The sequence below is a fragment of the Pholis gunnellus genome, assembly GCF_910591455.1.
Source record: "Pholis gunnellus genome assembly, chromosome: 1".
Taxonomy (NCBI): domain Eukaryota; kingdom Metazoa; phylum Chordata; class Actinopteri; order Perciformes; family Pholidae; genus Pholis; species Pholis gunnellus.
This window is the reverse complement of record NC_136528.1, coordinates 4,153,903-4,181,298: the sequence shown is the minus strand read 5'-3', so window position 1 is coordinate 4,181,298 and position 27,396 is coordinate 4,153,903. Positions and strand designations below refer to the sequence as shown.

At 43.4% G+C, this 27,396-nt stretch overlaps 4 protein-coding genes across 6 annotated transcripts in view; 3 read left to right on the top strand and 1 right to left on the bottom strand.

Moving 5' to 3' along the window:
- LOC306702447 (hatching enzyme 1.2-like) overlaps positions 1 to 27,396 on the top strand; it is a 219,633-nt gene that overhangs the window by 121,883 nt on the left and 70,354 nt on the right. The window lies entirely within an intron of this gene.
- spg21 (SPG21 abhydrolase domain containing, maspardin) lies at positions 658 to 8,701 on the top strand. Its single transcript, XM_079162551.1, has 9 exons — positions 658 to 769; positions 1,015 to 1,077; positions 4,335 to 4,496; positions 4,766 to 4,846; positions 5,106 to 5,251; positions 5,336 to 5,444; positions 6,582 to 6,689; positions 6,789 to 6,929; positions 7,794 to 8,701. Exons 2-9 carry the CDS (start codon positions 1,015 to 1,017, stop codon positions 7,917 to 7,919), a joined length of 936 nt encoding a protein of 311 aa, XP_079018677.1. The 5' UTR covers positions 658 to 769; the 3' UTR covers positions 7,920 to 8,701.
- Positions 10,363 to 17,097, bottom strand: shcbp1 (SHC SH2-domain binding protein 1). 2 transcript variants are annotated; one of them, XM_079161596.1, is made up of 13 exons: positions 16,874 to 17,097; positions 15,692 to 15,895; positions 15,473 to 15,588; positions 14,688 to 14,896; positions 14,470 to 14,565; positions 14,152 to 14,382; positions 13,872 to 14,049; positions 13,643 to 13,763; positions 12,409 to 12,540; positions 12,158 to 12,276; positions 11,739 to 11,825; positions 11,377 to 11,515; positions 10,363 to 11,299 (listed from the first exon to the last, which is right to left on the bottom strand). In XM_079161596.1, exons 1-13 carry the CDS (start codon positions 17,040 to 17,042, stop codon positions 10,998 to 11,000), a joined length of 2,103 nt encoding a protein of 700 aa, XP_079017722.1. In that variant the 5' UTR covers positions 17,043 to 17,097; the 3' UTR covers positions 10,363 to 10,997. The 2 variants fall into 2 exon arrangements, with proteins under 2 accessions (XP_079017722.1, XP_079017723.1); XM_079161597.1 differs by having other exon boundaries at positions 10,363 to 11,296.
- Positions 19,518 to 23,449, top strand: tssc4 (tumor suppressing subtransferable candidate 4). Of its 2 annotated transcripts, none has more exons than XM_079176488.1 (3): positions 19,518 to 19,591; positions 20,473 to 20,613; positions 21,193 to 23,449. In XM_079176488.1, exon 3 carries the CDS (start codon positions 21,235 to 21,237, stop codon positions 22,219 to 22,221), a length of 987 nt encoding a protein of 328 aa, XP_079032614.1. In that variant the 5' UTR covers positions 19,518 to 19,591; positions 20,473 to 20,613; positions 21,193 to 21,234; the 3' UTR covers positions 22,222 to 23,449. The 2 variants fall into 2 exon arrangements, with proteins under 2 accessions (XP_079032614.1, XP_079032615.1); XM_079176489.1 differs by lacking the exon at positions 19,518 to 19,591 and adding an exon at positions 19,877 to 19,947.

The following is a 27,396-nucleotide window of genomic DNA, read 5'->3' as shown; positions in this document are numbered from 1 at the left end:
AGCGTAAATCACGCGAATGACAACAAGTGGTCCGTGGTGCGAATGACGCGATTAACGCGGCAGTGAACGCACAATGTTTTAATAGCTTCCTTTGTTTTAACAGTAGATACAATGGTTCTATATTGTGTAAAACGTATTAATAAAGTGCATGCGTGTTGGCTTGGTTCCTGACCATTCTTCTTATGAATTTGGGACATTTTATTAGTAATGAAAATTTCCAAAAATAGAAAATAGTTGTATGATATACAGCATGTTATTATCAATCTTATCTTGACTAAAATATATAGTATTACATCAAACATATATATTTCAACATTCATCTTAAAGATATAAACTAGCAAGAGTCGGTAAGTAAGTTTACATAATACTCACAATGTAAAATCATAGCCCCCCCCCCCCCCCCCCCCCCTCTATTCTTCCTATAGTCTGGCTCTGTTACTGCCATCTAGCTGTCGTTTGCTATGATGCTATGTAGGCTTTCCCCTCAGAAACTGACGAAGAAGCCGCCTTCAGACGTTCAATATGAACATATAAACGCGTAAACACCGTTAACACGGCATTTGCTGTCATCAAATACAAACGTGACATAATGACGTCATAGTCCAATCAGCGTGCCCTCGTGCGTTGCGGTGGGCGGTGGGCGGTGGCAGAGGCTTTGCGGAAGTGTCTGGAGCTGGAGTCATATGACCAGGCACTCAGCCGGAGAAAATGCTACCTAGATATGGATAAAATTCCTCGGACACGGTGACTAACATCCACAGCGAACACGGTAACAGTACCCAGATATCGTAGTGGCACAGTAAATAACGTTATATTCGATCATTGACTTCTCACCGTAACGTGTGCAAACGGCCACACACTTACGTTGATGCGCACAGTTGCGCACGTTAGCTGTTAAGCTAATATTACAGCTTGTCGCACTCTATGGTAACAGTTGAATTCGGGAAGTGGTTTAACGTTAGCTGTTGGAGTCACTCTGTTTCCTGAATGTTTGATCTCTCAATGTGTCCTCAGATGGAGGAGATTAAAGTGTCTCCTGACTACAACTGGTTCAGAAGCACAGTGCCCCTGAAAAGAGTGAGTACCTCCTGATTTCTAATCTGTGATGGTGTTCCACAACCCGTGGGCCCACTGCTTAACTCAGGACAACAAGTTCAGTGACCCACAACGTGAAATGTTACAAACGCTTTGAAACAAGAAATATCCCCAAGTCATCAGACAAGAGGGTGCATTCATAATGCACACCAGACCAGTGTTATTATTCTACCTGATGTGTTTATTTCAGTGTTCTCTTGGTGATTACAGAGCTGTGCATGATACATTATCATATAATGTGTGTCTGTCCCATGAGGTTTGGGTTGACAATAATAGCTTCAAACCTCCCCAATCAGCATCATTTTAAAAATGTCCATTTAGAAAAGGCGTTTGTGTCCAGCATTAAAGTGGCTGGTGGGACTGATACTTGATGTGTGTTAGAGTCCGTAGTGGGAGGAGGGATGCTGATTTTCTCAGTCTGGACAGTTATGCAACATTTAACCTCAATGGCATTATTGCATTTGTCTTGAGGTGCTGGAAAGAAATGTGTTCAGATCATCATGACTACAACATAATACATTTGTGGGTCTTGTGTTTGATAAGTTTAATGATGCAAATTCAAAAGCAGAGCTACAGTAATGAAACAAATAGCAAGAATCCCCACCAGGCCTTTTGGATAATGTCATAATAAATGTAAAACATCATCATTTATAAGAACAGTTATCACAGCGCTGTGACTTTGTAACCAATTAAAACTTTGAATAGCAACAACATTTCAGTGTAGTTAAATTAGTGAAGAGAAGAAAAAAAGCTGTTCATTTGATTGTGTGGCTAAATGTTGAACAACTTGGCAACAATTGCTTTTGAAAGAACAAAAACACGACAGAATCATTCAATCGTCTGCTTTCAGCAAGTCCTCTCTCCAGTGTTTACGTCTCACAGTGTGTGAAACATATTCTCAGGCTGTACTTGTTTACTTGTAACATTCATTGGAAGATTGCTGCTGAAAAGGTTGATCACCACAATAACCGCAGGTTAAGGTTGAACTAGATCTCTGAAAGTGTAATGAGGCTTCTTTGTTTCATTACGAATGACAGCCTTCAGTATGTTAGTACACATGCTCGGGTCCAGCATCCCGCTGGTATTTTCCTGGGAAAAGGGAGCAGGTTTTGGTGAGAGTTCCTAGGAAATACCAGGATTTTAATCTCAAGAATTCAACCTGGCCTGAGCAAAAATAAAATCCTCCAAACTGAGCTGCTCAGCTTGAGTACCAATGAGAAATAAACCAGATTTAAACACAATAGATCAGCTGATGGCTAAGCTGATCCACTACTGTAGCAAGAGTGTTTCTGGTGACTACTGAACTCCTGTTTGTAAGTAAATTTAAGCTTTATTTATGTAGTACTTTTTAAAACACACAATTACAAAGTGCTTCACTCATGGAACAATTTCAAAGAATTAGGTCAGAAAGGGAATGCAATATAAAACACAGACCAATGAGAGACGGACCAGATTGGACCAACAAAAACATAAGTACGAGATGATTCATTGGTCCAGAGGTGGAGATCAGAAGTGTAGCCGTGTAGCTTGTGGACTTCTACGGCTCAGTCTGCTTTAACAGCAGCACTCACACAAGAAAAAACTCTTTCAATGTTCATATGGACAGACTTGAAAAATGATGATGAACCTTAATATTTCAGCGTGACTGTTGTGACTGTGTCAGTATCATGAGTCACACTGTGTGTGTTTTGTTTCAAGTTTTCTCAACTCTGTGTCATACTGAGACAATATCAAGAAAGACAATAGAATGGTCAATTAATTATAAACGGTTCCTGTGAAACATTGTGTATAAATGTAATACACAATGTATATTAGGGGTGTAACGGTTCACAAAATTCTCGGTTTACGTTCGGTACATTTTCAATACAGAAATGCCAAATCCTCGCTGGTGAGACTCAAGGGGGCGTGTCTGAAGAACATGGCTCCTCCCATTCAGTAGTGAGATTACAGTCAAGTAGCTTTTTGTCTGAAGAACTCTGTTTGGGCTTTAGTTTTCCTTACCAAAGCAGACATTATGGTCTGGAGAAATGGGCTCGTGGAGGAGTAGTGTCACGGGGCTCAATAACATTAAGCATGTTCGTACAGCCTGGTTTTCTGCTCCAGAGTAGAAATATACCGTTAGCCCTGTTTGAATCGGTAGGGAACAGCTAAACGCTGTGGGGAGAGTTGGTAGCGCGCGTGCTGCTGTTGTTTTCCTGCTAAGCTAGTTTAGCGTAGCGTGCCTCTCAGAACAGACGTGCCTCACCAGAGTAGAATGTTTTTCTTCCGCGGTGGGCGTGTCAGACAGCACGTTGTCTGTTACATCGGGTAGTTTGCCTTTATGAGCACATTATATTTCCCACAATTTAAGCAGTGAACATTGTACAAGTGTGTTTGCTCACCCCATGTTCTGCACAGTTACTTAATAGTACATGAAAATGTCAAGTCCATAGAAAAGAGAGGGATTACAGAACCAATTGAGTCAGGTCACACAACACATGTGTGCACGGGTTTGTATTGTGTGTGTGTGAGTGCTGCCACTCACCTGAAGCATTGAGCAGAAGAGCTGTAGGAACGTCACAGGGAACCGACACTCCAGCCTTATATCCACTAACAATGTCTTTAAATCGACAGCGTGGGAGCATGTTGGATAGAAACTGAGCAGGGAGTCATGTGAACCGCAGATTATAATTACACAGTTCAACCATCATAGTGTGCAAAATAGTTTTACTGATGACCGTTATTGGCTTAGATCAAGTAAAAATCTGTAAAGCGGCATTGATGCTTTCTAGTCGCTGCTCTTATAACGCTAACGTTTCATCGTGAACAACACATCTGTGTTGAATGAGCAGGAGGAAAGCTAACGGCTAACAGCTGTGGTTATCAAGGACAGAGCCGAGCTCCATTCAGTAAAAATGATTGTTTTTATGCAAATAACCACTATAGATGATTAATAACAAAGTAAAGAATATAGTTAGTTAATGATGATAATACATATTTTTTGTTCATTAGGCCTATTGGGAATATTCAGTTTGATAATCTTCAAAACAGTAAAGCCGTGATATTTCCTCTCAATAATCGTAAACATGTCAGAGAATAAGGAACTCCTTGTATTCAGTCTATGGTCTCCATCTTTAGTCTTTAAGTCAAATAGGTCCATATTTTATACAGCCTGGTTGAACTCCTTTGTAAAGAAACATAAGGCTCATGGTTAGTTTGCCGGATGTATTTTTCTCACCTTGTGTTTCCGTCTCCACCAGATTATTGTCGACGATGATGACAGTAAGGTGTGGTCGCTGTATGATGCCGGCCCAAAGAGCATCAGGTGTCCCATCATCCTCTTCCCACCGGTCAGTGGGACAGCTGAGGTGTTCTTCCAGCAGGTGCTGGCTCTGACAGGATGGGGCTACAGGGTCATCTCGGTGAGCCCGGCACTGGAAACACACTGCAGCTTCATATTTCTGCCACCAATGGTTCTATTCATTATTGATTCATCTGCTCATTGCTTTCTCCGTCCGAACAGGGGAACATGTCTATCTTGTACCAGAGAATATTTGGCAGGATTGAAACAGATTAAGTTTCTGTCACTAGACTTAATTGATTAATCAACTAATTAATTGCCATATCAGCCTGACACTTATTATAGGATGAGTCTGCAATTATGTAAATGTATAGTCTGTGTGGTTTCCAGCTGCAGTATCCGGTGTACTGGGATCTCATGGAGTTCTGTGACGGCTTCAGGAAGCTTCTCGATCACCTGCAGTTGGATAAAGTAAGTCTGTGTTTTTCCTTTAGCTTCAGACCTGAGTGTTTTCTTTATCCGCGAGTAAGCGATTCATATATGATCGCCTGATCAAGATTCAACCGCATCTTTTTGACGAGCAGCAGAGAGGCTGACTGTGCAAAAACAAGCGAGCCATGGAGAGTAAAGGAACGGTTCTGTTATTCAGTAGATGTGCGGCATGTTACCTGATCACCCTTTCTACACTCCGGCTCTCCATCTAATGATGACTCTCTGTCGCAACCTTCAGGTCCATCTGTTCGGTGCATCTCTGGGTGGATTCTTGGCTCAGAAGTTTGCAGAGTGCACACACAAGTCTCCCAGAGTGCACTCACTGGTCCTATGTAATTCATTCAGTGATACCTCCATCTTTAATCAGACGTGGACATCAAACAGGTGCTTTCTAACGTTCCCATAGCACGCTTTCCTCCCCGTGTTCAAATTCATTATTAATGTTTCCTTTTCCGTGTCCCTCCACAGTTTCTGGTTGATGCCAGCTTTCATGTTGAAGAAGATAGTTCTGGGGAACTTTGCTAAAGGGCCCGTGGATCCTAAAATGGCAGACGCAATCGACTTCATGGTTGACAGGGTAGGTGGACTAAATGGATAAACCTGTATATCCAAAAAACATTTTTCCAGAAGCATGAAAGCCTGTTCAGGGACTGTGGCTCAGTGGTAGAGCATGGTCGTTCTTCGGTTTGATCCCCGGCTCCACTAGTCCATGGCTAGCCCCAAATTGCTCCCGCAGGCTGTTCCTGCAGTGTGTGAATGTTAGTTATAGAGTACTACTTCATACCCATCATGTGATGGAAGCTCTGTGTCCTATTGGCTAGCTCATTGCCGCTGCACTGCTCTCATACAGCTGACAACGCCGACCCGGTGGCGGGACCGGCATAACATGCGTCACGTATCGTGATGTCAAAGATAGCGAAGTTATGGAGGCGGAGCTTGGTTTAGAGGGTGGATGTGTGCAGCTTGGTGCAGAGCACGAGCAACCTGTAGATCCATGCATGACACCAAGGTCCGCTCACCTCCCTCTTTGTCCTTCTGCTTCATGGCTCCTGCTTCAAATGCTGTGCTGCCTCCATGTGGCAGCTTCCATGTTCCCTGCCTTGAATGCACAGCAGGTCAAAAAGTCACTGAAAATGTTGGAGAACACTAGACAGAGGCTGGTAGCCTTGTTCTGCACTATAACTTCTAGTTCTACGACTGCGTGTGGAGGTGACTGATGGACTTGAACACAGGCTCCAGGTACCTATTTGAAGAAGAGGACCTACAGCAGTGCGATGGAACTTTTGGAAGGCTTTAGTAAGTCTTTCTCTTCTGTCCTCAGCCTCCACAGGACTCCCCCCCCCCCTCTTCTTCTTAGCTAGTTTGATTACATTTCAATGAATTGTTCAGCCCTACTGTGATCCGGATGTGATCCTGCTGTGTCGTTGTCTTCAGAAACTGAAAAGGACGTCTTGTTTCTCTAAAAAGGCGTTTCTTCACTCCTCACATCTTCAGTGGAAGGAAAAGACACAAGTGAAGAAATAACATTTCAGACAAATGAAAAGTAGCCTTAAACTGCAGACATTGATATCCATCTTCTCCTCTGACTTTTGGAAATAAATAAAATGAGTGTTTGACTTTTCCTTTTATCCGTTTTGTTCCCTGAAGTACAGATATGTGATGTCTTTGTGTTTGAATGTTAACCTCTGCCCTCCATGTGTTGTGTGTCCTGTAGTTGGAGAGTCTGAACCAAAGTGAGTTAGCATCGCGGCTAACACTCAACTGCCAGAACTCCTACGTGGAGCCGCACAAAATAAAAGATGTTGCTGTGACCATTATAGATGTAAGTTTAAAAGCGTCTCTCTCCATCAGGAGTCCATTCATATATATATTTCTGCTCCAATAACCTGACGGACATGTTTCCTCTGTGAATGGTGTTGAGGTGTTTGATCAGAGCGCTCTGTCGCTGGAGGCGAAGGAGGAGATGTATAAACTGTATCCCAACGCCAGACGAGCTCATCTGAAGACGGGAGGAAACTTCCCTTACCTGTGCAGGAGTGCTGAAGTCAACCTCTACATACAGGTAAGCTCTGGTTCATCCTTCACCATGAAACCATGACTCATGGTGATCCCTACGGGTGATCCTCCTGGTGATCCTCCTGGTGATCCTACGGGTGATCCCTCCTGGTGATCCCTACGGGTGATCCCTCCTGGTGATCCTCCTGGTGATCCCTCCTGGTGATCCTCCTGGTGATCCTACGGGTGATCCTCCTGGTGATCCCTACGGTTGATCCCTCCTGGTGATCCTCCTGGTGATCCCTCCTGGTGATCCTCCTGGTGATCCTACGGGTGATCCTCCTGGTGATCCCTCCTGGTGATCCTCCTGGTGATCCCTACGGGTGATCCTCCTGGTGATCCCTCCTGGTGATCCCTACGGGTGATCCTCCTGGTGATCCTCCTGGTGATCACTGATTGAGGATGCATTCTCTCTGGCACTTTATTGTCACACATAGTGTATCTTGTTGTAGGGCTGGACAATATGGAGAAAATCACAATATTTTTTACCAAATCCCTTGATATGGATATTGAGACGATATTGTAGGGAATATTTACACAAGGATATTTCTGATAAATAATCATCAGAGATGATGATGATATAATGACTAAGTGGGTAAAGACAAATAATGGAACAGCTAGAACAGTCTGCAGAGTTCAGAAATGACATCACTTTACTTTAATGCAGCCTTTAAAATCAGTTCGGCTCGTTTCTTCATAATGCAATGCTGATGGAGAGAACTCAGAGATCCACTTCAGAACAGCAGGGCCGGCCTGTTCTCAGAAACCAGCTGCTTTCGTCATGTTTCGTGTGTTTGACGTGTGGTGTTTATTGACTTGAGTTGACGGGGTTTTTTTATGATGCTGCCTGTTTGTTTTCTTTCACGCACAGATTCACTTGCGTCAGTTCCACGGGACCAGATACGCTGCCATCAGCCCTGCCATGGTGAGTGCTGAGGAGCTGGAGGTGCAGGAGAGTCACCTGAGCGCTAACCAGGACGACGACGACGACCAATGAGACTTTTACCTGCGGACCGTTTCCTGTCAACATTTCCAACACTTTATCTTACTCTTCATCATTTCACAGGACGTTCTCCAGACTTTCTATGGAGCTCAACGCTCGCTCAGCAAGACAACTGAGAATATTTTTATTTGACAGATGAAGCAATATTTTGATAATGACCTGTAGATAAATGGCACTCGGCCGCTTTGCTTTAAAAACATACGACACCTTGCCTTATGTGAAATGAATTTGATAATTGTTGCACTCATAAACTGCCTGAACTGTTTCTATGTGTAATATATATATTGTGGTTAACACAGCCAGCAGTGAACTGGTGTCCTGTTAACAAAGGTGAACACTGGTTATGCAGAGACGCACATCTGAAAGTGATTGTGTAATTCAATCAGAGGAAATTAAAAAATGTTTTGTTTGTTTTGGAATACAGTTGATTACTTAGGATTTGACGTGTGCAGTCCTTCTGTCCACTGGTGTCAGTGTGAGCTGAGGCTTACACGAGGAGAAGTCATGAATCAGGCCATCTGTTGAACTGCCAAACGCCTGTTTTTTGCAAACTGAAATCAAACGTCAGTCCAAGTGTCACTGGATGTTTGTTAGTTTCCAGCTTCAGAAAACTACAGGATGTCTCTTCAAATATAAAGTACTTCCATGTGGCTCTGCTGCTTCGGGCTTCATTCAAACCTCCAAATACTGCTGGAGCTAGAATTGTTTTTTTTCTTTTTCTCTCTCTGCTTCTGAACAGATGAAGAATAAATGAAAATGATGTGCTGTGCCTTTTTATAAAAGATGATGTACACATTATTTCCTCTTCATTTTTAGTCTATTTCTACCAGATGAATGTTAAAGTCTGCCGATGTCACGGGCAACCAGGTATAGCAGAACGTGCTGCCAACATTGGTCCCCTTCATTTCTTTCACATGTCCTCAGCCATCGAACCCACTGTAGCAACATGTAATGTGGAAGTCGTCACCTGACTGCAGATCAGCTCCACACAGTTCTTAGACTCTCCTCTCTTTATCTGTCTGACCCACAACTTAACTGTGTTTTGGTTCCCTGTCGCCGCTCTCCTAGCCACAGTACACTGCTTACTCAACAACAAACCGACACGGTGAGAGACTAGCTGGTGAACAAAGTGGATCGTGCAGCAGCTGTAGGGACAGATACGACATTGAACCGTCGACAACACGTTTACGTGGCCGGGCTGTAATTTAGTCACAACCAAGCCTCATTGACATTGTCTGATGAATTCAGCCCTAACCGACACATTTTTTGCTGGTGTCTGGTGTAAATGATGTTCTTCACCCTCGGATGTTTGTTTATTCTGGCTTTGTGCCACCACATGACCACTCGTATACAAGAAAAAGACAACCAACAGCAAACATACGTGAACTAGAGAGCATCAACGCATGTAATCCAACAACACAAGAGTCCAAATGATCTACGGAAATACAAAGTACAACTGAATAAACACAAACAAGAAAACTCCTCCTACACGGACACAAACATTTTGAATACAGTAATAAACATCACCAGGACCTGATGGCTTCCCTGCTGAGTTCAATAAACACTTTTGGAATTCTCAGTCCCAGTTTTCTACAGATTAACAGCTGAAATTAAACAAAAATCCAAACTTCCAATCGACATGAACACTGCTCGCATCTCTCTTACTAAAACCCAATAAAGACTCAACCTCCCCATCAAGCTATTGCCCTCTGTCTCTCAACACAGACACAGCACTTTTATTAGCTAATAAAAGTGCTTTCTTTGCCTAAAAAGCACTTTTGATTTAAAATGATGCAGAAGCAGACCTAAACTCTCCCAAATCATATCACATGTCAGCAGTCCTTTTAAAAAAAACAATTGGCTTTGATAAAGTGAAGTATGCCTGAGAAATCAAGGTCAGCTGAGGTCAGCCAACGTCAATTCTGATTTTGGAAGCAGCACATATAGCAGTTTTATTATACTTTTATGTACAGGTTATGGCCCAGGCTCTCAAAATGATGCCAAACTGCTGTATTAGATAGATTGAACACTATTAGTGATAAAAGAAGTGAAATATATAGTTATATAGTATATAGACAGCAATAGAAAGCATCCTGGCTGGAATCATTACAAACTGACATGGGACGTGCACGGCTCAGGACAGGAGGCTCCACAGCGGGGGATTAAAACCAGAGCATCAGTGCTACTGGTGACAAGAGGAGCCTGCAGAGAGCTCAAAGGTATTAAAAGACAAAACCAGCCAGCAACAGTCTGTTCACCCTGCTGCCGTCTGGCCAGAGATACAGAAGTCTCAGCTGCTGAACCTCCAGAAATAAAGTGACGTTTGTACATTACCACCGAGGACATTAAGTCAAACGCGAGTCGTTGAAGTTTAAAATCATTAAATGTATGACTCCAGTCCACAGCACATAAAGAATGAGTCATCATACTGCACCACCAGAGGTTTCAACAGATACCTTTTAATCTGTAAGACATTCATTATATTCACAATTTACTGAAGTAACAGTTTAAGACTCAACTGTATCATTAGTCAATCTAAAAGCTCTTCTGCAGTCAACCTGATGACTTGACAATAAAATACATCTAACTTTTAAAAACAGCCGAGGCACTATGTGAAAACTCATGAACAAAGGAAACTAATATTTGTGTGAACTCATTACTCATTACAAACTGTGCACTGCTTTCAAACCACCACCTTAAAAAGATACATTTATTAGATCTGAAGTGGAAACATCAAAACTCAAAGTGACGAGTGGATTTCAAACAAATAATGCAGTAAAAAAAAAATTAAAGACATTTCACATCAGGAGCCCAAAGGAATAAATAAGATAAAAGCTTTTGTGAAAGTTCAAACCGGTAGAAGTCAGAGTCAAAGCCGGAGGCATCATAACGGATCACAACACACTTCCTACACAGGAACGTCGTCGTCGTCGTCGTCTCTGCTGTGAATCGGCAACATTTATTTCATGACAAAAGAAATCTAAAAGCACAAAGCGCTCCTCAAATAAACGATGTTAAAAGACGCGCGACAGTTGTGAGTGTGTCGCCGGCCGGCCAGTCTGGAGTTGACCTTCAGTAGAAAAAGGTGCCGAGGTCGCCCATGCCATTGCGTCTGAACTGGTTTCCCTGAATGGAGACGAAGATCTGGTGGTCCATCAGGTCCTGGACGGCTCGGCTGCAGGACGTCTCCTTGTTTCTGCTTATCTGGCGAATAAAGTGCAACTTCCTGCCTGAGGCGGAGGCTACGTCACAGTCCGTGCTGTTGTTCTCTGCCGACTCCGGCTGGACGTCTGCTGAACCGTTACTGGTTGAGTTCGTTGGATCAGTAACGCCTCCCTGCTGTTGGTCTACAGCTGTCGGTCCAGCAGGGCCTTCTGGGAACAAAAAGGTCTGATCAACATCGATTCTGTGCTGCGGCTGTTCTAGTCTGACCGAGTGAGCTCCACCCTACCTTCACTTGGGTCCAGAGCAACGTCGCGCTGTTCCCCGTTGTTGGACTTCACTAGAATCACCCCGTAGCCTGCGTTGTTGTGAATCACGTTGTTCTCCATGGTGATCGACGGCATCACGTCAAGTTCATCAGCAAAGTCCTGCGCACACAGACACCAACATTTTCCACATGTAATGACAAAGCAGGAGGACGGCACTGCACTTAGAAACGGGACTAAAAAGGAGACGGATGTTTTCAGCTGACACCAGAAATGTTCATGTAATTCACTTGATTTCAATTAAACTAAACATCATTTTCTAAACTTGACTGTTTTCTTGGTGAGTTTTTGGTACGAACCCTGAAGACCGACTGAATGTTCTCACCTTGATGAGGATCCCGTCCTTGCAGTGATGGATACCGTTACCAACCAGACTGCAAACACTGCCAGGGTAAATCTCCACACCAGCCCCCTGCACACAGCAACATGACCACATATAGTCCCGTTAAACAAAGTAGGCTCTCTGTAAACTGAGCAGACAACATCAGCTTATCGTTTATCACTGCATTTAGACAACAACTGAACGTCTTTGAGGTCATATAGAAACCTCAGTTTTACACTGTAAACCATCTCAGTCACAATTGTTTAAAGCTGCTGTGGAATAAGTTGTGAACACAACACGGATACATCATCACCTATGAGGTTGATATGGGGGAACTAGTTTGTTGTGGAAGATTACGCTGTTCACAGACAAGAGCTTAACGACTGAGGTGGAGCCGGTGCTCAGCATCCATCAGCTCTCACCTTGGAGCCGTACAGGTCACACATGTTCATGGTGAGGCGCGCTGACGTTCGGACGATCACTCCTGTGGTCTCACACTGCAGCACACAGTTCTCCATGTTCAGAGTCCCCTGACGCACACCTGACAGAACGCCACCAGGAGAGAGAGAGAGAGTTATTTTACACCACGTCACACAGCTACATGGGAGTAATAATGTCGCTGATGACGAGGAGCCACCACAGAGGCCGAGGGCCTGGATTCATGTATACTCACACATGATGCCCTCGATAGCATCGTGTTGGATGAACTTGATGTTGGACAGTCGGACATCGGCTCCTGTGGACTCCACAAATGAGTCGCCCTTGTTTTTCTTCTCAATAACCACCTCATCAGGGAGCCCGAAGCCTGACACACAGACGACATATGAACACAATCAGTGTATAGAATTAGGGTCAAGACGTGCGTTAGATTGCACTGCACTCTCGTCAGGTTTTAACAGAGCTCTATTCAACTCTCACTCCTTTTATTTGTCCCTCAAGGTGTGAGGCAAGCCAGTGTACATTCACAAAGAGACTGAAAATACGATCCACAGCTGACCAACAATGTCCAGTGACAGCAAGACATATCGGAGTGTCTGTGTATTTATCACAAGGGAAACGGATCAGCTGCAGTTGTTCACCAGTCTAGCTGCTGTCCTCTGCAATAAAACCAAACTCCCGTCTATGAGACTTGTTCCAATTGCCGATTGGGGTCGTATATCATATAGACGATGTTTTCATGTGCAGATATTAATGCGATTTAACTTGCTATCAGATCCAAGAGGTTATTAAAAGAATCTTAAATCTGCGTTTGGAGTAGAGGCATGTCCGCCCACTGAGCCCCGTTAATCACACCTTAGTTACAAACCAGTTTGTCGTCTCTTTTTCTTCATGAATCTGGCACCTCACACCTCACACCTCCATCCGCCTGCTCACTAAAACGTTGCTCTGCGCTCCCTGAGTGTAGGTACATCATGGACAGGGCTGTATGCGAGTGTCCGTTTTTTTTTACATCAACTAAGAACTAAGAATTTAAGAGCCATATTCCCTCTGACACACACAGCCCTACACTTACTTGCCGCAACTCATAAATACGGCTCTTATGTATTAGAACACTATCATTCTTTATGTATTTGTAATAAAATGGGGTATTGTACTGTTTAAGGCAGGGTATCGCGATCGGTATGCTGTTCAAAAATATGTTACACACTATCTGCAGGTTTTTATGGACATAATTGACTGCTTGAAGACCGTCTGTGTCTTTCTCATGCTCATTTCTTGAGTAATGGTCAATTGAAAAAAACATCTATGGCAGAAGTCCACATGTTCCTGCATTGTGGCTCCATGTGACCGGGAAGACATTTTACAACATGGTGATTGTATACAGATGACTGAGATACTAAATGATTGAGACTACCGTCTCAAAACTGATCCTCCGTCTGATGATGTCAGAGGAAACTGCTGCTGACCTTCTATAGTGATGGAGTCTGGTAGGAAGATGGAGCTGGTGACACTGTAGATTCCTGGGAGAACAATGACCACGTCACCCTGATGGCACCTTTCCACCGCCGACACGGGGTCTCTGGAGAACTACACACACACACACCCTTAGGAGAGTCACCTGAACTGTGTTTCCTCGTACAGTAGAGTTTAGGGCGGAGCTTCCTGACACTGTCAGGGCTCAGGTGTGGTACTGACCTGAATCTCAGTGTCCTCAGAGGAACACAGATGCAGAAGTCGGTCACTGAGGAGGGACTGGAGCTGGATGGTGCTGCAGGAGTCTGTGACCACATGGACCACCCTCATACCCGACGCTCTGAGCCCACGGCTCTGCACACACTGCTGACTGGCATTACCTTTGTAGCCCAGCACATACCTGGGGAGGAGGCGATGAGGTAAGGACGATGACGAGATTGAGGGAAGGTCGGATAGAGAGACAAAGAGGAACTAGTGGCGATGGTCTCAACTCATCTCTCACCTCAACAGGGGGTTCTCGATGATGTGCAGCTTGCGTTTGAGCGTCTCCAGCTGGTCGTAGAGCTTCAGGCTCTCCACCATGGACACGTTGTCCAGCTCCGTGTCAGAGTCGGTTCTGAGGCCTCTGCACAGAACAGAGAACTTCTGGAAGCACTGGGAGCAGTTTTCCAGTAAGGACTTGTACTCTGCCACCAGGCCTAATGGGACTCGGTCTTCTAAGATGTCGTAATAGCTGAGAGGAAGACATATTTTCAAGCAGGATTCATGGGAATGAAACAACTCTTAAATACTACATCACTCAAACCCAAAGTGTACTCACAGCCTGAGACGAGGCTCCACACAACGAACAAAGTAGTCAAAGTCATCGTCTTCATCTTCCTCTTCCCACTGCCTCCAGATATGCGTGTAGAAAAACCTGCAGATTGAATAGGAAAGTGAGGAAGAGGACAATGGGCCAGTAGTCTTAATCGAACTGTTACAAAAATGTGGACACACAACAAGTGAACTCCAGGAACAGGATCAACTCAGGAGTCCCACCTGAGGTGCTCGAGGGCGAGGGCGGTCAGATCAAAGTCCCCAGACTGCTCGTAGACCACCAGGAGCTCCTGCAGAGGGAGTCGGTGCTGATTGGCTTCCAGCAGAGTCACAATGGCCTCCTCGGTGAGCTCACAGCCTCTGGTGTCACACTGCAGAGGCAGCACCAGCCTCACACACGCCTTCAGATCCTTCAGGTCCAGATCGTACACCTGAAATCAGGAGAAGCTCTTCAGCACTGACATTTGAAATCATGAACAGCTGTTCACTGTAAACAAGTTCAACCAAACTTGTTTTTCCTCCAGATTTATTTTGGCATCTGCTCAACTGTGACTTCTTGCATGTGTCAAATCAATGGCCTGATGTCAAGAATTTATAACCACTTTCAAGTCTTCAATCTGAATATTGAGCATATTTCTACAATGCTGAAAAAAAGGCAAATCAGTGCATGCTTCTATCAGTTACTATTTTGTGTAACATAGTTTATCCAAAATAATGCCAAACAACTGACAAAGTTTCATGGAGCACATCCTCCATTTTCTGGAATAAACTGAATCACTACAGGTCAGTCAAGAAATCTGAGAGTAGGCCTATTGTGCCCTGTTGCCTACATCATCTGGGTGGCATCATTTAATCAACTTGATATACATTTTAGTCACAAAATATCGAGCACCGGTACACCCTCAGAAACAGGCAAATAGTCTCTGCTGTGACGATAGATAGAAGGGTCAAGTGGAGTGAAAATAAAAAGGTAAAGTTACAGAAATATGTCTGAAAGTTGGTCTCACCTCCACCAGGACATCAAAGACACCAATAGACCACAAAGCCAACCAATCACAGGGCTCCACCACCTTCTCCAGGTAGTCTGCTGTGAAGGCCTTTACCTCGGACGGCTTACAGTCTCCTACACACAAATACGTACAAATACACAGGGACTGAGATCAGGAACGGAAAGACTCAGAATGATCATTAGGACTTTGTCTACGCGTCTGAATGTCTGTGGTTACCGAGCATGTAGTCCTGGTACGCTTTGAACCGCTCATAGAACAGCAGGTGGCTGGTCTGGAAGGTGTCTGGGAGACTTGAAGTCACTCCTCCCGGGCGCTCACATCTCTGCAGCTGAGTCCCGGACTTTTCCGTGTTAAAATGGTCTGTGCCACTGTCGTCGTCATCATCATCATCAGCACTCTCATCTTCATTCTGAAGCAGAGCTGTTGGGATGAACGTATGCATTACAATAAGTAGAGAATTGGAGTTCTTTTCTCCATTTTTGGAGAGTCTAAACAGCAGCTCTTCATACATACTGCAAGTGTCCTCTCGGTGGAGTTTTACATTTACTAAAGTAAAACTGGTTTCACTTACAAACTACTTCTTACATAGAGAGAAGTTACTAAATATTCACACCCACTAACTGTTAGCTGTAACTGTTGTCTCGCTAACTGAACCAACTGACAAAGCTAACGTTTAGCATAACGGAAGTTATGCTAATCTGTAATGCCACAGTGACCTGCTGTATAGTTGACTGTCCTAGATAGATAGATAGATAGATGTGATTTATTGCAGTGCACAGCACACACCTCCAGAGGCCAGTCTCTGCCTGTGGAACGGGTGGCTGAGCTGAGAGACATGGGGCCTGCAAGTGGTGGGTATAACATTACAATTGAAAATATTGCCGGATGAGTGCCACTATAGATGCCAGACGAGTGCCACTAGATGTCATTTTAATAATACTAACGCTTTTATCACCCTCACTTTGTCAGGATGACGTTAGCCAAATGAAACCATCGTCAGCTGATTCCATGTTGGTGTAATGCAGCCATTAGGACATCTGTGGATCATGTCGAACAAATGGTAGAACTGGAGGAAATACGTAGTTTCATTTAACGTTAGTTACATTACTAGTTTACACTAACGTTAGCCAGTACTGAACAGCGTTTGCTACCACTGATTAGAGGTAGAAAATATACGAAATTAAACTACTACGACAGCTACTGTCACGTTAATACAGATAACATAGTCTAAACGAGTGTTTAAACGCGCACCGACCAGCAAACTAACACTAGAAGCTAAACATGAGGCAATATCAGTTAACGTGAACCTGAAAATGTCTCAAGCTAACCACGTTAGCGAAGCAAAGCCGCTGGCATTAGAAGTATTTATCCATGAACAAGACAAAACACATTACGGACCGTGGGTTGAACTGGATACATTGTGTCCCACTTCAGAAATATGATTGTTCTCTTCCATGTCGAGTTCAACGTTGACGTAGGACTCAAAATCAACCTCCACGATGTCCGACATCTCGTCCCCGGCGTTCCTCGTCCCAGCAGACGGGTTTTCCCGTGCTTCTTGCTCCATGGAGATTTGAGAAGAACTACTTAATATGTTCGCCACGTAAGTCGGTCAATGTGAATGTGCTAACTGCAAGTGGCGTTACGAAGTTGTGTCAGTTTGACGAACACCCAAACATAACTGAATCACGGGCTGCACACGCCCATACTTTCAAAATATTCCCGGTCTGAAGGGCCGCAGCCAATCGAGAACAGAACTGCAGGAAGTCCCGCCCCCTATCTGACGTCTGAACGCCTGTGAGCCCATTGGAAGAGGGAGCCGTCCGCATGCGCAGGATGCTTTTTGAGGCCTTTGGGTTGTCCTGTCCGTAGAGGACCAAACTATGACGGTATTATTGGAGCAAAACAACTGAGCACATGCACCAGTGGAATTTGTAGCAGCACAAAATAGTCAAACGTGTATCAGTAAATTAGAATTTTTTTTTCTCCAACAAACACAACATGAACCGCTTCCACAGTGCACAGGACCAGGAAGCTGCAGAGAGGGAGTTTACTCTGCAGTGCCCAGATGTGAGTGTACTGCTGGACAAAGCTGTCAATAATCTGCCACAACTTTTTAAAGACTCAAATGTCTGATTGATGTTATAAGAAGACATTGTCAGCACTGATGATTTTCTCTCGCATCACCATCTACTTGTAAATAAGTCAAATATAGAATGTGAAATGAACAGTTAGCGGTATTGTTGCACAAGAGACAACAGTATTAACAGTGGTATGAATAGTCATTCGAAGCTTTACAAGTCACCTGATTCTAGTAATCTCTTCTTAGTTCTTCTTCTATGTGCATGTCTTCACAGTCTGGCATGAATTTCATTTGTATCTATTATGGGAAAGGCTGGGCCTGTAACATCTACTGCTGATAGTCTTTGTGACGTGTGACAGTTTATTAAAGAAAATGAAATCTACTCAAACTGAGGATGGATTCAGTCCTCTCTCCGACCACAAAACTTCACCGATGGCAATCATGTTTGGACAGAAGAGTGCTGTGTTTAGGAACAGCTCTTGTAAGCCAACACTGTGATGATTGAAATCATGTGAGCAGATAAACTGCAGACGGAAGAATCAGAAGAATTGAGATGCAGCAATACAAGTCAAATACAGGAATGTAATCACAATGCCATGCAACAACTGATTCTGAAGGTTTCTGCTTTTAGGGGAGTGTTTAACTTGTGCTCGACATACAGAATTTAGAAAATACTAAAGATTGTCTTTCTTTGCTAATCTAGACGTGTGCAGATGTCACTGGATCATACAGAAGTAAATGTGAGCTACTGCTCTTAGCTAAGGGAGGCCGTGACCTGCTGATGTAAATGTGTTAGTGACCGCCATGTAACCTGGGGAACCCAATGGCCCCGCTGCTCAGTTTTACAGGAATAGCAAACTACCCCAATTAATATATTGTTGATTATATAATCAGAATCAGCGCTAAGTGTGTACACATACAATAAATATGACTTATCTAAATGTACATGCACAGAGATAGACATACGGATAAAAACAGTTAACAGTGCTAAACAACAATCATTTATAAAACCATGTGAGACATCTTAGAAATATGAGAGTAGCTCTGCTCTCCATGTTTCAGTCTTATACAATAGCTCGTATGGTCAATCTTCAGTGTTGACAGTTTAATAAATCAGACACTGATGATGTTTTTTCAACCAAAAATGCTTTTCGCTGGTTAGGGGGCACTTAGCTGAAAACACATTTCACAGGGGGTACATCACTGAAAAAAGGTTGAGAACCACTGGGTTAGAGGTTGATGATGATGACAGTGATGATATAGTAATGAAGGTAAACATGGGAAGCACAGGTGGTGCTATGACTGGGTGTTAACTGAGGCAAGGTCCACTGAAGGCTGTTTAATAAGAATAAACCAAATGTCTCTTCATTTTTCAGTTGTTATTATTTATTGCCTCATGATCAACACATGCTCACTCTTTCATGTAGGTATGTTTGGTTCTTAAATTACATAAAAAAATAACAAGTAAATAGACTACTAGGTTGCAAATTAACCATCAAACATCAGATGAAATAAACTGCATTACAATAACAATAACATAGATAATTAACAAAGACACTGATTTATTTATTTATATTCATTCATTTACTTTTTCTTCTGGTATGTGCTAGCATCATGGAATGTAAATACGAATTTCTTTCATACGGTCATTACATTGCCTTGACTTTTATTTTGAAATATTCTAACTTCCGGGGCACCTGTCTTTCTTTACGTCTCTCTTCAAAATAAAAAACAAAAGAGGAATTTACATAAAACAAAATGGACTCATTAGTTGGCGTTGGTTCTCTGGTATTTTATTTTTTGGATTCAGACAACAAAAACGGATAAACGGTGGTATATGTGTATTTTCGTTTTTAAGATCAGAACGTACGCGCATCGCGCTGCATGCTGCCCGCACAATCATTGTTGCAGCCACAGCCTGTAACCGCTGGGAGGCAGTGGCGGTCTGGGTGAAACCTGAAGCGTAACGCTAGAAGAAGAACGTGTCCTGGCTATAGGCGAGACACTGGCGTGGTCGTGACAACAATAATGAGGTAAACCCTGATGTATGTTAATATGAAGGTTAGGTCTGTGAAACGAAAACGCAGCGTGTCTGCCACGAGGTACGGACGAACTCACACGACGCACTTCTCTTTAAAACCACGCACATCATCACAGCAGTTAGCATTAGCATGCTAACGAATCGTTGTCCGATTATCAGCTAATGAGAATGAAACACGCCGCTCCACAGACGGGCGTCTGTTTCACAGATTCATTTTTGATATGATAATGTTGTCGCGTGGGATATTGCACCCATCATTTCCACGTTCCATAGATTTTACCGAAGCAATTAAAACCTCCCGCGTGTGTGTACAGGGTCACAGAAAGCGAATGGGAAGGATCAGTCGAGGTGAATTCATATTTTCAATATCAACTCTGAGGTCTCGGTATGTGTCGGGAGTACACGGGTCATCCAACATGTCCATGATATTGCACTTAATGTTGAGTTATAAAGATACAATACATGTGACGTAGTCCACGTTAAACAATGTAGAATATTTTGATATTTGGATTGTTGTATCAGCTGTAATAAAGCGGACCCTTCCTCTAGCTCAGTGTACTCGTGCAGAGCTGAGTGACTCTGCTCTCACACCCGAATTGGCAAAACACAACTAATATGTTTTCAACTTTTGACCCAACTATTTGTGTGTCTGCACTCGGCCAAAGAACAACAACAAGTCTTGATTGGGATGTCCCTACTTGTGCACAGTGTTGGTGTCTTTACTTGTCTTACGCGTCCCCGTTAGCTCAAAGTGCGAGTGTGAACGTTGAGACCTGTCACTTAAAATCTGTGTATTTCAGCTGGAACTCGTCTTCAGATCTCTTCAGTGTATCATTTGTTGAAATGATTTCATGTTCTTGCTTTGAATCACAGATTGTGTGGTGAGTTGGCTTCCTCAGTTTCATAACGAGCCAGTGAGTCTGCAGACCAACAGAGACAACATGGACGCTACAACAGGAGCACAAACATAGTATGCACACATTCTCTTCAGAGTTTCAGGACCCAGCCTGAGAGGTACCCATCTTTAAAATCTCATTATCATAACATACATCTATTCTTAAAATGTATTTAAATTGTTGTGAATGGGGGCTTCTGATATTGGTCGCTTTTGATCATATACACTGCCGGTCGTTCGGATCGCCGGCCATAGAAGCTTGATTTGTTAGAGGGGACTTCTTTATATTTTTGAATTGTCTTTTTACAGTATATGTTGTTTATGATGACCGTCGTGTTTTGTACACTGAGATCAAAACTATCACCAGTCGTTGGTTAAAGAAACCAGAAGCGTAGCATCGAATGTGTGCAGAGTTAAATAGGAATAGCTTCCTGTTTCAGTATCAACTGCACATTAATGCAGCCTATCACAAGCTGCAATACTCACAGGTGTGTTGCTTAAGCAAAGCAAGCCCCCAAAACCCATTGATTCAAAATTGGAGGGTATTGTAACAACTACTAACTAGGCCGTGCACACACACACACACACACACACAGAAATAAAAGCTTATTTTTTCACTTACAACTAAGAGAATTTACTCTCACCCTTGTGCTGTGTGATGAAGGCCACAGGTTTGACCTCTTCCTCTCTTTCACCAGGTTTTTGATTTAGGCGAGCTGCTGAGTCTTCTTGTTGTTAAAATGTGTGATCAGAAAAATGGCGGGGACCACGGCGAGATGCTGAACAGCGATGATGTGGATGAGCTATCGGCCAGTGATGAGTCTGAGCCCGAAGAACTACCCAGCAGTGCTCCCTTTGACCCAGAGCTGGACGATGACGACGACGACGACGACGACGACGAGGTTGAGATTTCTGTTCCAGCTGCTGGACACAAAGCTCAGACTCCATTCAGTCTGAGAGGAGGGGGCTCAGCTTTCTCAAACCGCAGCCACAGCATCTTTGAATGCCTGGACAGTGTCGCCCGGCTGGCCTCCTCCTCTCTGCCCCAGGATCACGTCACAGATGGAGTGTTTGCTCGGCCTCTGCCTCCACGTTCCAGGAGGAAGATGAGCCAGCCTACGTCCAGCTGCCCCACACCGGCAAAGAAGAAAGGAGTCCCGGACTTCCTGGTGCACCCTGAGCGATGGACCCACTACAATCTAGAAGATGTGGAAGAGACTAGCGATCGGGACAACAGGAGGGCGGCTCACCAATTCCTGTCCAGTCTGCAGCAGAGGAAGGAGCCTCAGGAGAGCAAGAGCGATACCTCCTGTAACATCCAACAGAAGGTGGTCTTCTCCAGACCCAGCGCGCTGCCAAAGGAGCAACCTGCTGATCAGCCGTCAGCGGTTGGAGGCAAAGAGAAGGCGACACGCCTCAGTCATCTGGAGGAGAAGGTCGAGGATGAGGAGGGCAGGGAGAAAGAGATGGCTGGAGGAAGGAGAACAGACCAGAGTGTCGAGAAAGCTGACGAAAGAGATGAAGAAAAAGATACGAAGGGAGCCGTGGGTCTGCCAGAGGAGAAGAAACGGGTGCAGAAAGAAAAATATGAGGAGGAGGACGAGGAGGAGGAGGAGGAGGAGAAGAAGGAGAAGATGAAGAAGGAAGAGGCCAACCCAGCCTTTATCCCCTTCAAGAAGGCTAAGCGTATGAACTACAGGAAGAGCTCTGGGCGAGAGGACAACTGAGCACATCACTGTCTCAGAATAATACAGACAGCAGAGTTCATCTTATGTAAAAAAAAACAAAAAAAACAACAACTGTTGTCTATCAAATGTGCTGACTTTACTGTTTTTAGTCCAGTCCAGAGTCACCAAACCTGAACCTCATGAATACTAACTGAACAAAAGTGTTTTGCAGACTTCTCTGGTTGAAAGTTGAAAGCCTGCTTTACCTCTGACCCACACCCAACTTCTCCCATGGGTGTGGTTGGAAATGTGTTACCACATCCAACAGTGAACCATGGATTAAACTGTTGGTTAATGTTCTGGTGTTAGCATACCACACAATGAGGTAAGCTAGATTTACATCCAAAGCTGAGGAGTATTTCATTGGCCGGACACATTTGGATTCAATGTTTTAAAAAAAAAGACCCTTTTATGATTCTCCTTTTTAAAAGAAGTCTACTGGAAACATTCAATAAGTTAACAGGAGACGGTGTTTTCAACTTTGTCATGGAGCTAACGTTAGCTTAATTAGCTAGCTGTAGTGACAGGTTTCATTTCAGGAGGCTACATCAACAGTCGTCGGCTAACGTTAAGAAGCTACTTCTGTCTCAGCTTTAAACATGCGGTTAATGTAAATTAAAAGACAACAAAAGGACTTGATTAATGTAGTAAAACATCATGGTTTGGCATGAAATAGCTAGTATGTGGTGTTATTGAAGTTACAGACGTAAACTAAAATAAGTCAATGCTGACTTTTGGTTTCACAAAGGACACAGACAGCGGCCTCCTGGGTGAAAGTCCTGTGTTTGTCCGACCCTGACCTCCTCCTTATGCAGAATCATTTGTGACGCATCAAAAACAAAATCCCTTCAAATGTCGTTGAAAATGCAGTTTAGTTGTATGGGATTGTTTAGGAGAAATACTTTTGATGGTTAAATCGACCGCTGTAATAACTTGCTGCTGAAAAGGAAAGGGTGACGGGTTACCAGCAGTAAATAAGGGGGCGAGGCCAAATCAGCCTGAAAGACAAACGTGAAAACTCAATAAAATGTGGAAGATTTGGGAACTTCATTTTATATTTTGAATAAAAGAACATGAGGACAGTGAGTACATCCTGTCTACACCTAACTGGTCAAATAAGAATCCGTGTAGGCATTTAGAAATGTTGCTGTTGATGGTAATTTGATTTATATTTCTTGTTGCATGTTCTGTATTTTGGAATAGTCTCAATTAAACATTTTGATTTATATTTATTTTATTTGTCATCCTTTCAAAAACATTTAAGGCTCTTTTGTGTAAAAGAAAAAAGATGAATATCCTCATAAGCATTTAATGAATGCCGAGTGATGAAATATAGGATGAACATGACTTATAAACATAACTTAACATAACCAGGTGAACTGTTTGTGTGAAACCTTTGACGTCATAACAGTAGCCGTGTTCCCATTCACTTATTTTTATGAACATTCTGAAGTATGACATTGTGGAAACGACAACATTTGATGAAACTTTGACAATTGAATGAAAACAAGACTAGTGTCCTCAGCACCATCTGAGAGGGATAGTTTGGATTCTCTGCGGTGTGGATGTATGAGCTACTTATCCACAGTCGGTATATTACTACAGGAGACGGCTGTCGGCACAGCCCCAATAAAGAGAAACCATCACAGGAGCAAAGCGATGTGCAGCACAATGCATTTTAGACATTGGTGGTCCTGCATTCTGGGAAATGTTTCTGCATCAATTTATGGTGGAAAAGGTCTGAACATAAAGAAAAACACAAAATTCAGGCCACAAGTGAAAGTATAATGGCATATAATGCAGTAAGGTTGTCAGACATTCTATATTCAATCAATACAAACTATTACCTTTATTCTCTTAATATTACTACTTCAAGTTGTAATTGAATGAGAATAAAGTCATGAGACTTGAATGTGCCTGCCCTGTAGACTGCTGTGCAGACCGCTCTGTGCTGCAGTTCAGGCATTGGGCTGAGAGGAAAGGGACCGGGTTCAGACCAGAAGCAAACTGTCTGTGTGTGAATGTTCTCTCCAAAGATAATGCAAATGAGTGCTCCAAAATAGCTCGGGTTAATTGCGTCCTCCAAATATATTGAGCATATTCTAAATGTAGCGTTTCCATCCACAGCAGTACATCGCTTTGCTCCTGTGAAGGTACATCTGTCTGTTTCTCCAAACTCCATCTACTGTCGGTAATACGCTGACTATGGAGAATACCTCATACAACCCAAACTACTCCTCTAACCCTACTCTGTGGAGTTTTATTGTAAATATACAAAAGTTTCAGTGTAACTCGCTAAAACTCATTGTGTGTTGAATGCATTTCCTTATAAACCATTTGCAAAGCGAATAGCACTCTTCTCTGTCTTTGACGCATCGGTGTGTTTCAGCTGTCCGTCAGGTGAACGATGTGAAACCATGAGCAGGACTGTACATCGTGTCACCTGTGCAACAGACATTCACAGTAACAGCTCCATAGCACTGCTATGGGAGACTTTTAATAATGAATAAACCAGTAGTCATGAAACAATATGAATGTATAAATACCCATTCATTAACAAACAGTTCTTGTCATGCAGTGTTAGTTACAGTGTGTCTCTTTAGCTTGTGTTTAACAAGGACAAACATGTTGAGTCAACATGTAAATACAGAGGTACAGGAGATGATATCAGCTTCTCGCTGTGACCGATTATCCTGCAAAAACATTTTCATTTTCAAACCCCAAACCGTTTTCTATATTTGTGTTCTAACTGTTCTAACTGGGCGAGGCTCAACTGGAAACAGGAGATGTCACATACCTCCGTCATTGAGCCCCATCACCCCTCCCTGAGTCGATTAATTATTTGTTCTTGGCGACATTTAAAATCTGATTGCTCTTTCTGTACAGCTCCACTGAGGTCCCACCTCAGCCCTGGAGGCTGACTCTTCACCGTTCCTTATCATGCTGTTGTGTCATCTGCATCTTTACAAATCTGCAGAGATTCACAATGAGATACAAAATCTTTGGTGTTAGCACAGCAGTGGGGAGAGAACACAAGGCGGAGGGCCCTTGTGTTGAGATTCATAGGCTGAGAGACCATGTTACCTATCTGAACCACTTTTTTCCTTTCTGACAGAAAACCTCAAATCCACCTGCATAGAGACTGATTCATTTATACCTGATGTTTATCAAATAGTTTCAAATTTCTCCTCTCCCCTCCTCTCCTTTCCCCTTTTGTGTTGGAGTTCACATTTCATATTTCCCACCCACATCCTCTCCTCTCTTTAAAAAACGGGTTCAGAGTGAAAATAAGAGAATTAAGGTGAACACATGAATTATCCATCTGTAGTGTTTTGCATCTCCTCACTGCCGTACTGAAATAGTTCCTTCTCTCTCACACCTTTTCTTGTTTCCTCACTTCTTTTCGATTCTCTTTTCTCCAATCTTTTTTTTTTCTTCAACCTGTCTCTTCCTGTCTCTTCCTGCCGCTTCCTGTTGCTTCCTGTCTCTTCCAGCCACTTCCTTTCTCTTCTTGTTGCTTCCTGTCTCTTCCTGTCCCTTCCTGTCTCTTCCTGTCCCTTCCTGTCTCTTCCTGTCTCTTCTTGTCTCTTCCTGTCCCTTCCTGTCTCTTCCTCTCTTCTTGTCGCTTCCTGCCGCTTCCTGTCTCTTCCTATCTCTTCTTGTCGCTTCCTGTCGCTTCCTGCTGCTTCCTGTCTCTTCCTCTCTTCTTGTCGCTTCCTGTCGCTTCCTGCCGCTTCTTGTCTCTTCCTGTCTCTTCTTGTCGCTTCCTGTCGCTTCCTGCCGCTTCCTGTCTCTTCCTGTCTCTTCCTGTCGCTTCCTGTCTCTTCCTGTCTCTTCCTCTCTTCCTGTCGCTTCCTGTCGCTTCCTGCCGCTTCCTGTCTCTTCCTGTCTCTTCTTGTCGCTTCCTGTCGCTTCCTGCCGCTTCCTGTCTCTTCCTGTCTCTTCTTGTCGCTTCCTGTCGCTTCCTGTCGCTTCCTGTCGCTTCCTGTCTCTTCCTGTCTTTTCCTGTCTCTTCCTGTCTCTACTTGTCGCTTCCTACCGCTTCCTGTCCCTTCCTGTCTCTTCTTGTCGCTTCCTGTCACTTCCTGCCGCTCCCTGTCCCTTCCTGTCTTTTCCTGTCCCTTCCTGTCTCTTCTTGTCGCTTCCTGCCGCTTCCTGCTCATTTAATTCAACTGTATTCAATTAAAATCCATGTACATGTTCAGTTTAATTCATTTCAAATAAATACAATTCAAATAATCCAAATAATTGTGAAATTTGACGCAAGATTGCTGGCTATTGGTCTCGTGTTGTAAAATGATGTGGCTGATAATAATAATAACAATCATATTAAGGGTTTTTTATTCATTACTCTAATACATCTGAGAACTGGAATGTGTGTAGTCCATAAATTAACGAATGTGAGGAATCAGAAAACCTATTCTAAGAACTATTGTCTCTGATGGAGAATCTTCATCTGCAACTCAACTCATGAGATTGAAAGAGAGAAGAAGAGAGAAGAAGAGGGAGATTTGAAAAGAAAATAATAACATGTACGGGTCAAATACTGACCCAACTAAAAGACATTGAAAAGCAGCAACAAGAAATGAATGTGTTACTAAAAGAAAGCAATAAAAATGTTGAAAACAATATTTATGTGTTTGTTTTTGATACATCTTATTAAGAAACTGAAGCTCTACAGGTTCACTTTGTGTCTGTGTAATGACACCCTAGCACTACTCAACCATCCCCAAGCAATTTGTGTTGCTCAATTTACTTTTACATGACGGAAGAGCTGTTCACTGTCACAGAATCCGGTGAGGATGGTGGAATAGAATTGCTTTCTGTTATAATAGGCTATGGGATTGTTGCAATGTGGTTTATCATTGGGAATGAGACATCCTTCGACAGCACAGACTGTATTTAGAAATCCAACTGTTTCAAAGCGTAACTGAGATGTGTGAAGTGCTTCCGCTGTCGGCCACGAAATGCAGATGTGTAGCGACATGGAAACAGAAGTGATGGAGATGTGTTGAAGCTGTAGATATGTTCACAGGCGAGAACACGGTTACACACAGGTAGTTTGGTTTGCTGACTGTTCATGTAGCATCCAGGTCCCAGAGTGGTCACAAGGTCCTAGATAGCAAAGAAGATAGACAAACTGACATGCAAATATCAGAGATTATACTTTGGTCA

Excerpts from the sequence above, each read along its gene's own strand:
- spg21 (XM_079162551.1), top strand. The coding sequence starts at position 1,015 with ATGGAGGAGATTAAAGTGTCTCCTGACTACAACTGGTTCAGAAGCACA. Across the intron at positions 6,690-6,788 it reads TTGCTGTGACCATTATAGAT|GTGTTTGATCAGAGCGCTCT; the intron begins GTAAGTTTAAAA and ends AATGGTGTTGAG. Across the intron at positions 6,930-7,793 it reads AAGTCAACCTCTACATACAG|ATTCACTTGCGTCAGTTCCA; the intron begins GTAAGCTCTGGT and ends TTTCACGCACAG.
- shcbp1 (XM_079161596.1), bottom strand. The coding sequence starts at position 17,042 with ATGGAGCAAGAAGCACGGGAAAACCCGTCTGCTGGGACGAGGAACGCC. Across the intron at positions 12,277-12,408 it reads TGCTATCGAGGGCATCATGT|GTGTGCGTCAGGGGACTCTG; the intron begins GTGAGTATACAT and ends GCGTTCTGTCAG. Across the intron at positions 11,300-11,376 it reads TGCTCTGGACCCAAGTGAAG|AAGGCCCTGCTGGACCGACA; the intron begins GTAGGGTGGAGC and ends TTTTGTTCCCAG.
- tssc4 (XM_079176488.1), top strand. The coding sequence starts at position 21,235 with ATGTGTGATCAGAAAAATGGCGGGGACCACGGCGAGATGCTGAACAGC.